Source organism: Falco cherrug, chromosome 14, assembly GCF_023634085.1.
Source record: "Falco cherrug isolate bFalChe1 chromosome 14, bFalChe1.pri, whole genome shotgun sequence".
Lineage (NCBI taxonomy): Eukaryota > Metazoa > Chordata > Aves > Falconiformes > Falconidae > Falco > Falco cherrug.
This window is the reverse complement of record NC_073710.1, coordinates 18,776,643-18,791,547: the sequence shown is the minus strand read 5'-3', so window position 1 is coordinate 18,791,547 and position 14,905 is coordinate 18,776,643. Positions and strand designations below refer to the sequence as shown.

The following is a 14,905-nucleotide window of genomic DNA, read 5'->3' as shown; positions in this document are numbered from 1 at the left end:
ATGTCAGATATGAAAGTAATTGCTGTGGTGAAAGTCATGCCTAGTATAGCACCAGCAACATTTATGAAGTAGTAACAAGAATATATTTGAATCAATGGGCTGCATATTTATATCACTGATGTAACAGTGTCACGTACTGTCAAATATTTTTAACAAATTACTTCTAACAGCTGAAGTCTGTATTTGGTTCCAGCAGACTGCACCCAGAATAACTGAGCCAAAGCCAGTGGAGATACTTCAGGTGTCACTGATTGGAACAAAGAACTTGAATTCGCACTTAGCATTTATATAGTCCTTTTCATCTTCAAAGAGCATCACAAACATTAGCTAGTTCTAATTCTCTTACAATGACCTTCATGCTACCCTTTTGGGATAAAAGTAATATATTATAAGACAAAACCTGACAAGATGTGTAATCAAGCATACAACACGCCTCAGATGTGTAAACTATCTCTGCCTTGACCTCTATCTCTGCCTCATGGTAGATTTTATCTCATCAAGAATATAAGGCCTTTCACCATGACTCAGGTATTAATTCACCAGACAATGTATTTTACTAACATAGAAGTATGATAATAATCCTTGAATAACAGATTTACTCTCATAGTTGTAGGATACTGCTATTGCTTTTTAGCAGACAAGAAATAAAAAATAACACTGCATCAAAACTTTTGCTGGAAGCCACCACAGGACAAGCCAGGGACATATCTAACTTAGATGCTGGGATCCCATGGCTTTGAATTCCTACTGTTCAGTCGTTTTGGGATTATTTAAAAAAACAAAACAACAAACAAAACCAAAAAAACCACAAACCACCTCCTTCCAATTCAAATTAGGGATCTTGTCTCTTTTAGAAAGCTTTCTCAGAAGCTTCCTTTACACATCAGTTCTCTCTGCCCTCCAACCCCAACTTGCAATTTCATTATCAATTCTGGATGGCTCTAAGCCCAGAATCTTGAATAAGTTCCTCATGTTCCAGTTGCTTGCGCACTTTATACAGAGGAATAGATTGAAGCAGACAGTACTCATTTTCATGGTGACCCTGAACAGCTATTGTTAGAAGTACACCTTTAATCTCCTGTTTCTGTTCTTGAATTGAATTCAAGTGGGGAGAGATGAAAGAAAGTGTCTCACAAATCTGCTACTACAGCTGGTGCTTCTTAGTTTATCATATGCTAGCTCTAATTCCCTTTGATTCTGCTTAAAATTATTGCTTCTCTTTTTAAATTTGACAACCAGGCATTTGTTGCTATTTTTTGACTATGAAACCCCCTCCCCTCCCTCTGCCTTATAGTTACTTCCTCAGGAAAAAAAACACCAAAATTTACTGCATTATGATATCAATGTATGAATTCAACTTCTCCCTTGGTAGGTTTGCTTATGCAGCGTACAAATGAGCAGCTAAATAATACTTCATTACTTACAGTTCAGGAAAAGACTTACAAAATAAACTGAAGAGTGAAAGAAGGATAAGGGTCATGCTGATATGAAGGGCATCAGTTGCACTGCAGTCCATTTTGGATTTCTTGCAGGAACACACTTGTAATTTCAGTTCTGTGTTGTTAGTCAGAGGTGGTTTTCCAGAATCTGTCACTGAGATTGGGATGTTGTAATTGGCCTTTTTCAGGTTTTGAAGCAGGATGACCTGGGCATGAGTATCTGCAAAGGATAAGGGGAAAATGAGCCAAAGAGTGGTTGTTTGGAAGGCAAGAGGAATCTGCAAATACCAGACGTGCCACAGTTACTCATGGAAATTAAGAATAAAATGAGAACACTCTAAGGAAAAGATTAAAGAATTGAATTGCAGGTAAGAAGAGGCAGTACAGAAATTCATTCATGGGCTGAGAGCTAATTGCAAACTTATTCTAAACCCCATCAAAAGAAAGACTTTGAAGAGCCCCTTTTGTTTGGTCTGCAAATTATTAGCAGAATTTGCCTGTGGAAACTGATATACTAATGAAATGTTGAGGCATCTCATCCCCCAAGCAACACAAGAGGGAAGAATACATCTATTTCCTAAAGGAAAAAACTCTTCTTGCAAGGAAGTACAGGCAAAACTGCTTCCCCAGCTTGACTGAGAAGGCAGTAAAGGGAAGCAATGCCCCTTCAAATTCACAGATCTGCTCCACCTGAGCAATAGTGGCTCATAACAGCTCTTGGTACCCAGGTGAGTGCCTTAACTCTTTCAGGAGGTTTGATGTTTGGAGAACAGCAAAGAAAATAACACCTCCACTTGCAAGTACAGGCATCACGCCAGTCTTTAGTTTTTTCTAAGAAGAATATAAAATTAACTGCTAGAGATTTGATAGTGACAGAGATAAATGATACATGCTAGAAAACAAATAGAAATAATCTACATTAAAAACAAATGTAGTACTTTGTGCCCACAATTTGCCATACAAACCTTCTTGCAACTGCATAGCATGTGCTTTGACCCTTTTAGCAATAACATATGGTCCCAGTGCATTTGGGCATTTTATTTGTGAAGACTCTGTACTTAAAATCAGGAAAATTTTCAGGTACATTGCTAAAGCCCATGAAAAAGTTTCATGCTGTCCTAAAGCAAAGCCTTGTGCATCTCATGCAAACAAATTCCATGCCATGAAATGTGGCAATCTTTGCAAAACTATGCCATTAGTTGTCTTTCATACAAAGCTGAAAGAGAAAAGTTTGGTCAATGTAATGAGAAGAGGAGAAAAAGTTCAGATTTCAGAGAAAAAGCAGGCAGGTGGTATGTCCCACCAGGCAGCTGGTCCGAGCCAAAACAGCATGGTGTAAAAGCTGCAGCAATGGGTCCATCCTGCAAGACTCATGCACAGCTGCTCCTGAATTCACATAATGGGTAGCCTCAGGGCGAGTATACTGGGATGTAGAGGTGGGAGGACCAAACGCATAAGGAAAAAAATAAATGTAATTGACTTACTGTTAAGCTTGGTGATTCTCCACAATTTTTCTGGGCCAGATTGCTTACTCAGTTCAAATTTGAAGGGATCTGTGTTGGGATGAAGGTCTTTGTCTGACGCTCCTAGTACCACTACCTTGAGATCTTTCGCATCGTCACAAACTTTTGCCAGTGTTGGATAAAGGGATGGGACATTGTCATTGACATCCTGCAAGGTGATGTGTAATGTTCCTGTACCTGTAGCAGGAGGGTTACCTATATGAAAAAAAACAAACGCATGTTTATTAAATCATAATTCCATAAACACTTCCTCTTATTTGTACCTGCATGCTTGCAGAGGAAATAATTTTTATAGTTCTTACCTCTGTTATATGAAAATTATGGCTTTAAAAACCTGATGAGTCGGTATTGTAAATTTGTTGCTGTATTTTCAGAATGCAGACTGCCTGATTCTCTACAGTATGGATAATTATTCTAAGGAAACCTCTGGGAGAGGAATATTTTGAAGTTAAAATGAGATTAGGACATGAATAGATATCTGGAAAACAATCTGTTCATAAACACATACTGAGAGAAACATAGTAGGAAACATCCCCTAGATAGACAGCACGGCATTAAAATAATCAAGAACAAGACAAGTAAGAGGAAAAATGAGAGCAGAGGGGAATCAATTTTTATGGCGGGTGCCCATAAACAGAACAGGACCAGATCGTTCCCCAGCAACCCTTAGGGCCACATTTAGTTATGTCAGCAGAAGTGAAACCTGTCAACATGCAACTCTGGAAGATGAGATCTTTTATCTACCCAGAGCCAGCCTGCGTTAGCAGTGGTGTTTCAAGCTTTCCCAAATTGTTTGTCAGCCTGCCTCAGCCCTGACCTGAAAGAATCAGCTTCAGAGGTGTGTATGTTGTTTATTCACCATGGTACTGCTACAAGCCTTTGTGCCAAGGCTGTGACTGACAAACCAGCCGTGGCACTGCCAGTGTTTGTAACGTCTGCCCACTGGGAGCCAGACTGAGACTAGCACCTCATTTCAGGGAGGTCAGAGAGGAGCTGACAAGTGATAATAATTTTTAGTCACTACAGATGTGGCCCATGTTGAGCCAGTAACCTACTGCTTTCAGTCTAGAGCTCAGTATCTTATTACGGATCCCTTTGCCATCCCATTTTACGTGATCCAAGATTTTTAAATGCACATTACTTCCTTCGTTGTATACTGTACTTAATAATTATTTCTCCTTTGAAATGCTGCGCTTCTGGTTTGTGTTATTCGTTCTGCTGGTTTGGTACACAAGATCTATGATCTCTGCACATCCCTTAGCTATAAACACTTAGCAAGTAGAAAGGATTCAAGAGGTTGCACTTAACCTGTAAAGCACTAGTGCAGTGTGTCATGGTAGTTTTAAGTTTAGCACTGAAAGAGGTGCACTTTAGCATAATTACCCTGCCTATAGCAGCCCAATAAACTATGGAAATACTGCTGCACTGTGAGTGCATCCTAAGGGAGAAGTAAATACCCTGTGGTCCAGATCTGATAAACTACTAAGTGTAGCAGAATGCAATTAGTCCTTTCAATAACAAATGTTACTAATGGTGACACTTCATCTGTTTCATGCACATAGAAATGCTTAACAAAGGCAGAATTTTCATAGTTCTTTAGCTTCCCCCCCGCCTCCTCATCCTGCACTTTGTCATCAGAAGGGTTAGGGTTGAATTCTTTTTAATGAAAAAGAAATTATTTTTCACTTTTTATTGGACTAATTGAATTTGCAGAAAGACTCCAATACATTTTTTGTTCTTGATATGTTATTAAGTAAAGTCATACGGCAGAATGGATGAAAAGACATTTGAGTATTTGAAATATGATCATAAAAGCCAGCCTTTCATGCACTTAATTAAACTGCTGTCTTTAATTTTGAATGCATTATTTCCACACTGGACTGATAATGTCTTATGCACTGCCCTTCTTATCTTTCTCTGAAGTCAGTAATATTAAAATCTGCCTTTTGAAATTAAGAAGCCAACAGCATTATGAACGTACTGTTATTTTGTCAGACGCAGATATGGCTGCATTTTCTCTGCCGCGCAAATGTTTCACTCTCTTTATATGGCTTATGGGCCAGTCAACTATTACACACAAATCGAGAGAAAGGAAATTGCTTCTGTCCATTTCAATGACTTATTCTCTGGTTGGTTTATTCATAATGATTTAAACAAAATCTTTTGGTGATTTATGAAGACCTCCAAAAGAAAAATAAGCAAATGTCAAGGTCATAAAGTGAAGCTTGTTAACACGCATGTCATAAAAAATACAGCAAGAAATGAATCAATGAAAAATGGTCACAACATATCCATTGGGAATATATGACTTTCATAAATTTGACAGTATTATGCCTTTGAAATAATTAAAAAAAAATCCCATGATCTCCAGACTGCTTTGGTTTTGAAATGAAAGATTTCCATAGCATATTTTAATTCTGAAATAAAACTTCTCCTGATTTGTATTGTAAAACCTTGTGGCTGAAAGCACAATTAATGCATAAACCGAGACACAAAGGGTTCTGTCCAACAGCCCTTGGGAGCAGCTTTTCAAAAGAGCTTTGCCCCATTTTTGTCACTGAACTGAATTGGCCATTCCTCCTGAAGGTGAACACTTTAAACCTTTAGTTGTCTTCAGAGTCATTTGGGACAGAGATATTTTCAAAGTCCTGCTAAGCTCCGGTAAGTGTCATAGCTGTGATTATATTATGGCAAACATGGATGAAACAGCATTACTCGTGTGTGTAAAAAACTAAAACAGAGACTGAAGGATGCTTAATTTCATACTGCAAGAAAGTGAAATCTTCGTATTTAATCCGGATTTAATACGCTAGGGCAAGGCTGAGAACTTTAATAAGTTACCTTCATTGAGACCAACACGCAAATAAAATCTTTCAAATTAGGTCTGTGGGACTGAAACTTTGGTCAGCAGCACTAAAAACATACAGATTCACCTTAGAACATGCTACAACTGGGAATGTGCAATACACTTATCTGAACTGGATCAGGACTGGTAATGTCTTCATATCCTGGCATTAGACTGCATACAAAACTACTAATAGCAGCCTTCAGTTAGGCAATAGCTACTGCTGTTGTAAGATGCAACAAGTGAAAAACAGACTAAGAAAAGTAGTTCTGTTCTATGAGTTAGAGAGTGCATAGAATATGATGAGGTCTGTTGTCTGGGAGCTAGAATCTGCAATGCAAGGGACTGTTACCACAGTATGTAGATGCTAAATTGGATTTTAGTGCTATCAGCATAAACCATGTTGCTACCTTTAGTTAAAAAAAAAATAATATAGTTTCAAAAGAAATATTATAGAAACAGAAGCTTTGTGTACTTCTGTATACTTGAATTTTAAAGAAAAGCCATGTAGAATCATATTAGAATTATTAAAGTCTTAAATTTTAAGCCCTCTGCAGGAGCACACAGCCAAGAAATTTGAAAACTGGCATTGAGTTTTGGTCCAAAAAATTCCCGTAGGAACAATGATGACATTTAGACATTTAACTACCCAAATGACACTGCCAATCAGGTAGTTAGTTTCTTAAAAGATACCAATTATGCACAATGATGGCCATGGACTAAGATGACATTTCTCTTAAGTATCAAGACTTTCATAAAATGGCATGTCTAACAAGCAATCATATGGTTGAATGGCTGATGATGCATTTAATCTAAGCATAACATTTTTATGGACAGGAAGAACCATTTCATGTTCCACTTTCTAGTTTTTCTACAGAAATGTGATGCTATTGTGTACAGAGGTCTAATACGGCTGAGCTGTGCTCCATGAAATTAAAGACAGTATCTGGACCGCTTTGAAGCTGAATTAAGGTATTCCTAATCAGATCACATTGAAATACCAACGGCTTTCATTTTTTTTTTTGAAATGACAGCAAAAGTACAGAGTTAGGAATTGCCACACAGCAGAAGAGATTTTATCTGGTATGTCTCGCACAGTAAGAAACCAACCACCCCTAAAACAACAGTGAAAGCTGAGAACAATTTTAGAAGTATCCAAAGAAAAAGTCATGATGTGATGGAGGGTTGCCTACACAGCACCTTACTTCTTTACATGATGTAAACACACTTTCACTTCTAACTTGCCTTCCTACTGTTAGCATCGTAGAAGACAGATAGAAGGATCCATGCTGGGTAAGTCCATAGCCATGCCTCGGTGTCTCACAGTATCGCGTGCACACATATCTACAGAGGCTATGAAATAGTCAATGCAGATGCGAATAACAATGTAGCTTCAAATTATTAATATGAACATTGGTTTTATATGTTTTAACTCAAAGTGTAACTTTCACAGAGCATTTTGAGGTCATACATTTTTTCACTTAATGGTAAGGAAGCCTTGGGGAACACAGCACTGGCCACACTGGTGTCTGGGCCATATCACCCTGTTATTTTCACATTCAGTAGTGGTTTTCCTTCACTAAGTGAGCTCTATCAACAGCAGCAAGAGTGGGAGAAAATTTAGGCACTTCATTGTAGGAATCACAGCAGCTATGTTTAGACAATCTATTCTCTTCTAGGAGTACAGCTGAGCATGAGTGTAGTTAAAAGTAGCCATCCATCCACACTAAATTGCCAGTGTTTACTTACAGAAGGTGATGGAAAACATTGTTCTCAACTGGTAAAACATTTTCAAGGTAGAAGAGACGTTTAAATGCATCTCAAAGAGAAAAAAAGTCAGGAAGATTTAATCCTTATCTTCCAGCTTTTCCTTTCTGAATTGCAGCAAATCTCAAGATTAGCCTAAACGAACCCAATTATGTTTTCCAAGCATTCAAAACTGTAGTCAGAATTTAGAAAATGAACACATTTGGACATTTGAGACTGCGGTGACTTTAGACTGTCCTTGAAAATGAAGATGCATATTCCTTAAAGCAGTAAAATGGTTCTTAAGAACATATCCATGTAAAACAATTGCTTGAATGTTGCTGCTTAAAATATTAAATCATATTCTCTGGTCAACAGACCACCCAAAATTGAAGAATTTTTTGTCCATCCTACCTTGAGCTTTCTGAAATTTTTAAATCCCTTATTGGAATAACTGACGTGTATTTTGTAATATTTTGTAATATTTTGTGATTTTTTTCTTCTAGAATTTGGTATTTAAATTGGTTTTATTTTAAGAGTTGAAGGATCTTATAAGCTAAACAAATTATATGTAATAAGAATATTCATCCAGGTAAATAAAATTTCATGTAATTCTTCAAGAAATATTTCCTCGTCTAGTTTGATTTTTTTTCTTTTCCAGTTTGACACCAAACCTGACTAAATAGAACAAAATAGTTCTAAATAGTTCTAACATAGAACAAGCTGTACAAGGGAGAACAAGGATTATCAAACACAAAAATGTACATTTCCACACACTGGGTGAAAATGGGCTTTAAATAAATCAGATGAAAGTCAGTTCACTTGTAAATAATATAATTTGTTTAGTGGCGTGGCTAAGGAACAAAGCATTGATAATCAACTAACAAGAAAAATGCTGGTCGCACAAATCAGAAAGTGTTAAGACTGGGAGGCAGTAAGACTGTGTTTTCAGTTATATTTAAAATGTTCACCTAATGGTATCAAAAGCTAAACATAGGAAATCTTCTCTATTTAGAACTCTAATGGTTTGTATCTTGGTCATTACAGCAAAGGAATATTTATGTAAAGGCATTTACATAACAAAATCTAGTGAGAATGTAATTTTTAACTTTTTTTTTTTAGAACATCAGAGACCCTGGATTCTGGCAAAACTTATCAAATTTCCAAAGAAGAAAAGTAAACCATTCTAGAGTATCCAGCTGCCACAGATCTAAGCCACAGTATTGCTGGAAGCCAGAAGAGTTTTTAGGAAGAATGCAGCATGAACCGTCCCATTTCACATGGTCATTATCAGTGGTAAAAAGACTTCTGTACTCATTTTTCTTATTAAATTAAGGTTCCAGCACCATCAAATTAATACATGTTATCTATGCCCTTATATGCTATGATGCAGAAATTACAAGGCCATTTAATTTCTAGAGCAAGCAATAGGGTATCAAGTGCCATATAGATTCCCTCTCAAGCTGACAGAGTGGAAATTAATTTCTTCAAATTTTCCTAGAATATTTATGGTTTACCATTTAGCAGCAGTTGTTAAATCACTATCACTTCAGTGGCCAAGAAAGCTCAATTCCAACTTTTTTTCCCACTTTTACTTTTTTGCTGGTTAACAAAGTTAAGACACAAAATGAAAGAAATTGCAGTAAGAACAATTTTTCTTCATATCTGAGCAGGAAAAAAAGCCTTTGAGAATGTGGGTTTGCTAATTTCTGGCACAATTACCTCTCCTCTGAACCATCATGAATAAAGCCTTATCTCTTAAAGCTTCTATAAACTATATCTGAATCATAGTCATATTGAGGTCAATTTGGAATGGCAGTGATGCCTGCAGAATTTCCTTCATTTTATTCCCATGTAACTAACTGTAAAATGTAGGACCTAAAATGCCTAGGATCTCTCCTTGGATGTGGATTTTTCACCAAACTTTGTATTTTCAGCTTTGTATTTCCCTGAAGGAGAACACAGCAAGCAAGGAGAAGAATAAAGAATTAAAAGAACATGTTCTCTCTTTAAATTACTTTAGTTCAAATATAGACAGCAAGAAATAATGTTGCATGCTCTCTAATGATACTATTATGAAAATCTAAACACAAATTTATGTATCCTCCCTCTTTTTTTTTTTTTTTTTTTTTTTTTGGTATATGTGTGTGTGTGTCCCTGCTCTTTTTCTGATCAGAAAATGTGTGCATACTAGGTGATTTGGTAGCAGGTACCCTCACTGCTGGCATAAATTCTGTTCAGACAGGCATATTCCATTACATTTTTTCTTCAAGCTGAACTCTGTCTATGGTTCAACCAAAGGACAAAGAACAAGTAGACTGGGAAGATACCAAGATTTGGGTGTGCTGCTCAGAATCTGACGTATTTGAAAACTGATGTCATAAATGCCATATGCTGACATTTTATATAAAAAAGGTCTCAAATTTCCCACGAGTTGAAATTTCATGTGCATTTTCGGTAAGTATTGGCATATAGATATTTTTAAAAATGTGTAAAATAGTCTTTAAAAGTTATAATCCTTCATTCATTCACTGAAATAATATATGCAGATCCTATTTTTGAGTAATTACATTTCAAAAGAGCACAGCTCTTTCAGCATATCAAATTGCTACTGACATATGCTATCCGTCTTAAATACTGTTTTCAGCATTCTAATTTCTTTTTCTAATCATGAGTCCGTGATGACAAATTAAAACAATATTTTGTGTGCAATTCATATTTTACTGAAATTTAAAATGGCAAGAAAAGGATGAGTATCCAATTTATTTTCTCTTCCCAATTAATACAGCAATTAAGATAAGGGGTATAAAACTGGCTTAATTGGGTTGCCATGGCAACTAATTGCCTGATTTCTTCAAAAATAGCATGTTTTAGGTGGAATCAATCTGTGGTAATTTAATTATGTACATCACGAAGCAAGAAGACAGGTTAGATACACGTAAGGAAAAGTTCTAATTGCAATTTTTTTTACACATCTCTTTGTTACTCCAGTTTTTTCTAGATGTTGCCTGCTACCGTTCATTACACATAGTGCAGAATGGTAATTTTTCTTTTTAATGATTAAGAATATCGAGACTTGCACATTAAATGAGATTCAGAATTGCTTGGGTGTAGTTCAACTGGTCCTTGGAAACAAGGAAAAAAGTGAAAACTAGTCCCTGACTCACTTCTTCCTCATTTTGCTTTGCATGTATAACAGGGAAATTAAAATAGTGCCACTCAGCTAGGCAACTTATATATGTGCCGCTGGCTACAGTCATACAAGCAACACCCACATTGGTTTTGTTTTTTAAATGGCCAGTGTAGCTCAAGGCAAACACTGAAATCACACCAATCTAGAATCAGACCTTTGTATAGCCCTCCACACCTCTCAGCCTCTGCCTTGCTCACACACATGTACTCCACTGAGTAGAGGTTACCGCTCCTGAAGCTTATTTCCCGCAACTCAGCCCTCCCGTTGGCCACCCTGCCTGTGATGGTGGGTGCTGCCCTGCAATGCTTAGCATGTCAGGCGCTGGAGATGGTGATGTCATGTAGGGAGCAGACCACTTTCAGAGAAGAAAAGTTGTTTTCACTCACGCAGTAACAAGAAACAGCGCTGAGTGTGGTTTCAAGCATTTAAAGACACATCGGTTAAAAATTTGAACCCTTAAGTCCATCTCTGAGTGTCTTTGACATCTGGAAGAGACGGCACATTTGTAATGACATTTATCCTTCTCTATGTTTAATGTAGTAGAAGTACTTATACTCCCAGTTTTTGTCACAGTAGCTCCCTGGGGATGAGAAGAGCAGGGGAGGAAGGTGGCCCGCTTATACCAGGTGAGACCATCTGTCTCGGTGGGAGACCACCGCTGCTGGCTTTGTGTGGGTGACTGCACCAGGGTGGCGCGGGCAATGTGAAGCTCCTAAATGCATTTAGCCAAAGCAGCAAGGCTGGCTGTTGTGTGCCATCACCTGTCACCAGCAGCTGACGTACTTGAACAGCATAGGTGGTTTTTCCCTGAATCACACAAACAAAGGTAAGCAAAGGTTTTTTTCTAGAGAGATAAAGTCACTTGATGGGGATATTAACTAGAGTATCATGCCCCTCTACAATAACATGAGTGCTTATTGCATAACTAAGTTAAATCTGGACATACTTTATTATTCATCCCTCTTAAAGGAAAGGGAGAAACGAGTTTTAGCTTTTTTTTAGATTTCACACATTTTCCAGACATTTTTTAGCTTCACCTCCAATTTTTTCATGTTTTTCTTCCCCTTTACTTTTTATAAATACTGACTCAAACTCTGAGAAAACAGGAAAAAAGACTGTTCCTGGAGCGTTTTCAGCATGACTGACCTTATGAGAAAAACATACAGGTATTCTGCTTCATGCTAATCATCCCCAGAACTCCACTCTGTATAAACAGAATCTGTAGGAAGACACTACAACATGGTCACACAGCAAATCTGGAAGGTCTATCCCAAGCAGATTTCTCAAACTCAAGTGATTTCTTGTCTGTATTTAACAAATGTATGTTTTACAGATATACTGCCAATAATTGCACTGTATGCTTGTGAGACTGCATTGGTTTTAGCTATTAGAATCCTAAATTTAGGAAATAAAATGATCACCATTATTGCCACTCTTGTTAATTGAATGAAAACTATGGTGTTTTTCAAGTCTGCATAAAACTGGCTTTGTCCCATTGTGAGCTCATTCCCAGATTAAACACAGTTCATGACACTTTAATGTGTTAGCTCTGCTTCATGATATTTCCTACCAGTGTTTAATTTCTTCTTTAATAGACCGGAGACTCTATGTCCACACAAGTCATTATTAAAAAGTTTTCGAATTCTAAAACCACTACCTTGATTTTTACTGAAATTAAAAGAACAGAAAAAAATAGGGCATTCATGCCAAAAAGTCCTTTTTAAAATGAAATTTCCCCCCAATAAAGGGTCAAGCATTATTATCTATAAAATTTAATACTGTGTCCATCAAATTTACTCTTACACATTGTTTCAGTTATGTCTGGGAAAGTACAAAAACTGTTTAGGTCAGAAATAACATAATTCATACTTAACTACCTTTCTCTGCAGTTAATCTGATAATGCTGAAAAATAATATCATAAAGTTAAAAATAATATCATAAATAACTAAAAAATTTCCTGCAGTGGAATAACTCCATTTTCTGTGGTCCATTCATGGTTACTGTCCTACTGGTATAGAACTGGTTTGTGATTTAATGAGAAAAGATAAAAGTCGTGATGGATATATATATAAAGAACTACCAAGCATGTTTACTTCCTACAGAAATCGTCAACATTATACAAATAAGAAAAACGCCCTGTCACTGGTCCCCTGTGCTGAGGCATAATAACAAGAAGCCAGCACCTGCTGAAGCCAAAGACAGATTCTCTATCGACATCAGTGAAAGGGTATGGAAAAAGTGTCACTGTGAGTTTTGTTTTCAGCTGTACGCACTCTTCACCCAAGACAGCACAAAAATATAAGGTTGTTTTAAAAAGAAGTGATCATGGAATATGATGGAACAACAGTATCTTTTCTGTAATTATAGAAGCTCTATATGCTATGAATACTAATAGAAACTAATATGTTTGTTCACTGTTTATAGTGTATGGCTAAGGTTCTTTAGCAAGTCTATGGTCCAAGGTTTTATTTGATTTTAGAGCCTCACCTTAATCTAAATATTGTTAAAAACCAGTGCAGAACTCAGGCAGCCTTCCGCAGCAAGCATCATGTTTGCCGTCCCTTATACTGGCAATTAATGGTGCTAGTGCTAGTGCTGTCAGAAACAGAACTTGGGGAAGGATGGATTAGGCGCTGTCAATACGGCCACAGGGACATGCAGACGTCTAATGGAGCTGGCTTGTCTAGGAAGCTTTGCAAGCACCAGCGTGGTGCTGGGCCGGGGCTGAGGTGCTCTGTTACGTTTGGAGCTGTGCTGGGTACCAGTTCACACTGCTGTGCAGTGGTCGTCAGCTGAGCTCTTCTATATTCCCCAGTTAAGGAAAAGAAAGTCTGTGGCAGCTCAGGCTTCCTCAGTGCATGTGCCAACTCATCCCAGATTTGATTTAGATATAAGATGATAGGCCAAAGGAAATAATAACATACACTGAATGCTTTTGAAAAAAAATATCTCTGATTAAGTATGGGGTTTTTTTCCTCTCCTCCCTTTTTGTCCCAAGTCTGTTGACCCAAGCAAATTACTTGCTTTATTGGAAATGCCTCTGAATTTTCAATTTATCACCCTGCCTCATTTGGCAGTTCTTTATCCTGCCTTTCCTGCCCTTTCACATAGAAGTCCTAACCATATTCACCAGTATTGGATAGGCTACACTTACTAACCTGAAGAAAGAAAATGCTGTTTTAAAGAGAACCCATACAGTTACGTTCAATCTGATTTTTGTCTTTTTTAAGTTAACATAACCTTCTTTTAAAGTCCTGAAAGAATTTGGTATTCATTTCTTATTATTCTACCACACTTTGGCTTGTTGTCAAATGTAATATCCCTTTTCAAGATGGACATTAGCTATGATGGCTGGAAAAATGAAGTGGGTTTTACCGCTTTGTTAGTTGGCATTATCAGTGGCCTGGAAATAAATTGGGGAACACCTTCCAGGGATATTATCAGTGCCAGTCGTAACTGCAGAGGACAAGGCAGACCCCCAGACCTGCCTGCTGCAATCAGTTATAAACCATCGCGGGCTGCTGTAGCCAGAGTCTAGACTGACACTTGTGAGCAGCAGCATGTCGGTGCACGCAGCGCCGCTCACTCCATGCCTGGAAGCAGTCCAAGCGCAGTCGGCCAGTGTGGGTGCTGGAACTTGCCTGTCTCCCCCTGCCCCCCCCCAGTGCAGCGGTGCTCCCCCGCAGCCCCCAGCCCCGCGCCACCGGAGGCAGGCACCTGCCTATGGCCAGGGCTGGGGCTCCAGCGGAGCTCCTGCTCCTCTCGAGTCCCGAGTCCCACAGATTCCACTCTTACATACTTATGCAGACCAGCTGAAAATTTTTCCAGTTACCAACCTGCCTCTGTGTTTTACAGTCTGTTCGGTAATTAATCAGGTGTGATACAGACCACAAGGTTAATACTAGCTACTTCAGTTCTGCTGTCTATTGACACTTTCACATGTGGCTCAGGTACATGCACTGAAGTAGTGCAATACTCCTAAATTATCATTATTAACGCCTTAGCATGACAGTACTAAATACACACATGTGGTTTCTAATTACTTCATTCTAAGAGGTCAAAAATGATGGAGCAGATTAGCCTCTGTGCTCACAGTACTGCAGGATTACAAATAATCACAGGAACAGCCGCTTGAATCAGATGCTGACTCAGTACCTC

The 14,905-nt window shown here is 37.9% G+C and overlaps 1 protein-coding gene and 1 long non-coding RNA gene across 10 annotated transcripts in view; one reads left to right on the top strand and one right to left on the bottom strand.

Moving 5' to 3' along the window:
• LOC114015488 (uncharacterized) overlaps window positions 1-9,697 on the top strand; it is a 39,835-nt gene extending 30,138 nt beyond the window's left edge. For 2 of the 8 annotated variants that reach the window (XR_003559431.2, XR_008735074.1), the window contains exons 9-11: window positions 1,628-1,807; window positions 6,674-6,779; window positions 8,676-9,695. This is a non-coding gene — a long non-coding RNA (uncharacterized LOC114015488). Of the gene's footprint in view, window positions 1-1,627; window positions 1,808-6,673; window positions 6,780-8,675 lie in introns of all 8 variants that reach the window. The other 6 variants (XR_008735072.1, XR_003559427.2, XR_003559429.2 and 3 more) reach the window with 5 other exon arrangements.
• CDH13 (cadherin 13) overlaps window positions 1-14,905 on the bottom strand; it is a 508,729-nt gene that overhangs the window by 17,813 nt on the left and 476,011 nt on the right. Inside the window, exons 12-13 of one of the 2 annotated variants that reach the window (XM_005432359.3) lie at window positions 2,924-3,157; window positions 1,444-1,659 (exon numbers count right to left, since the gene is read on the bottom strand). In XM_005432359.3, coding sequence (XP_005432416.1) covers window positions 1,444-1,659; window positions 2,924-3,157 — 450 coding nt within the window. Of the gene's footprint in view, window positions 1-1,420; window positions 1,660-2,923; window positions 3,158-14,905 lie in introns of those variants that run through there. The other variant, XM_027803288.2, reaches the window with a different exon arrangement.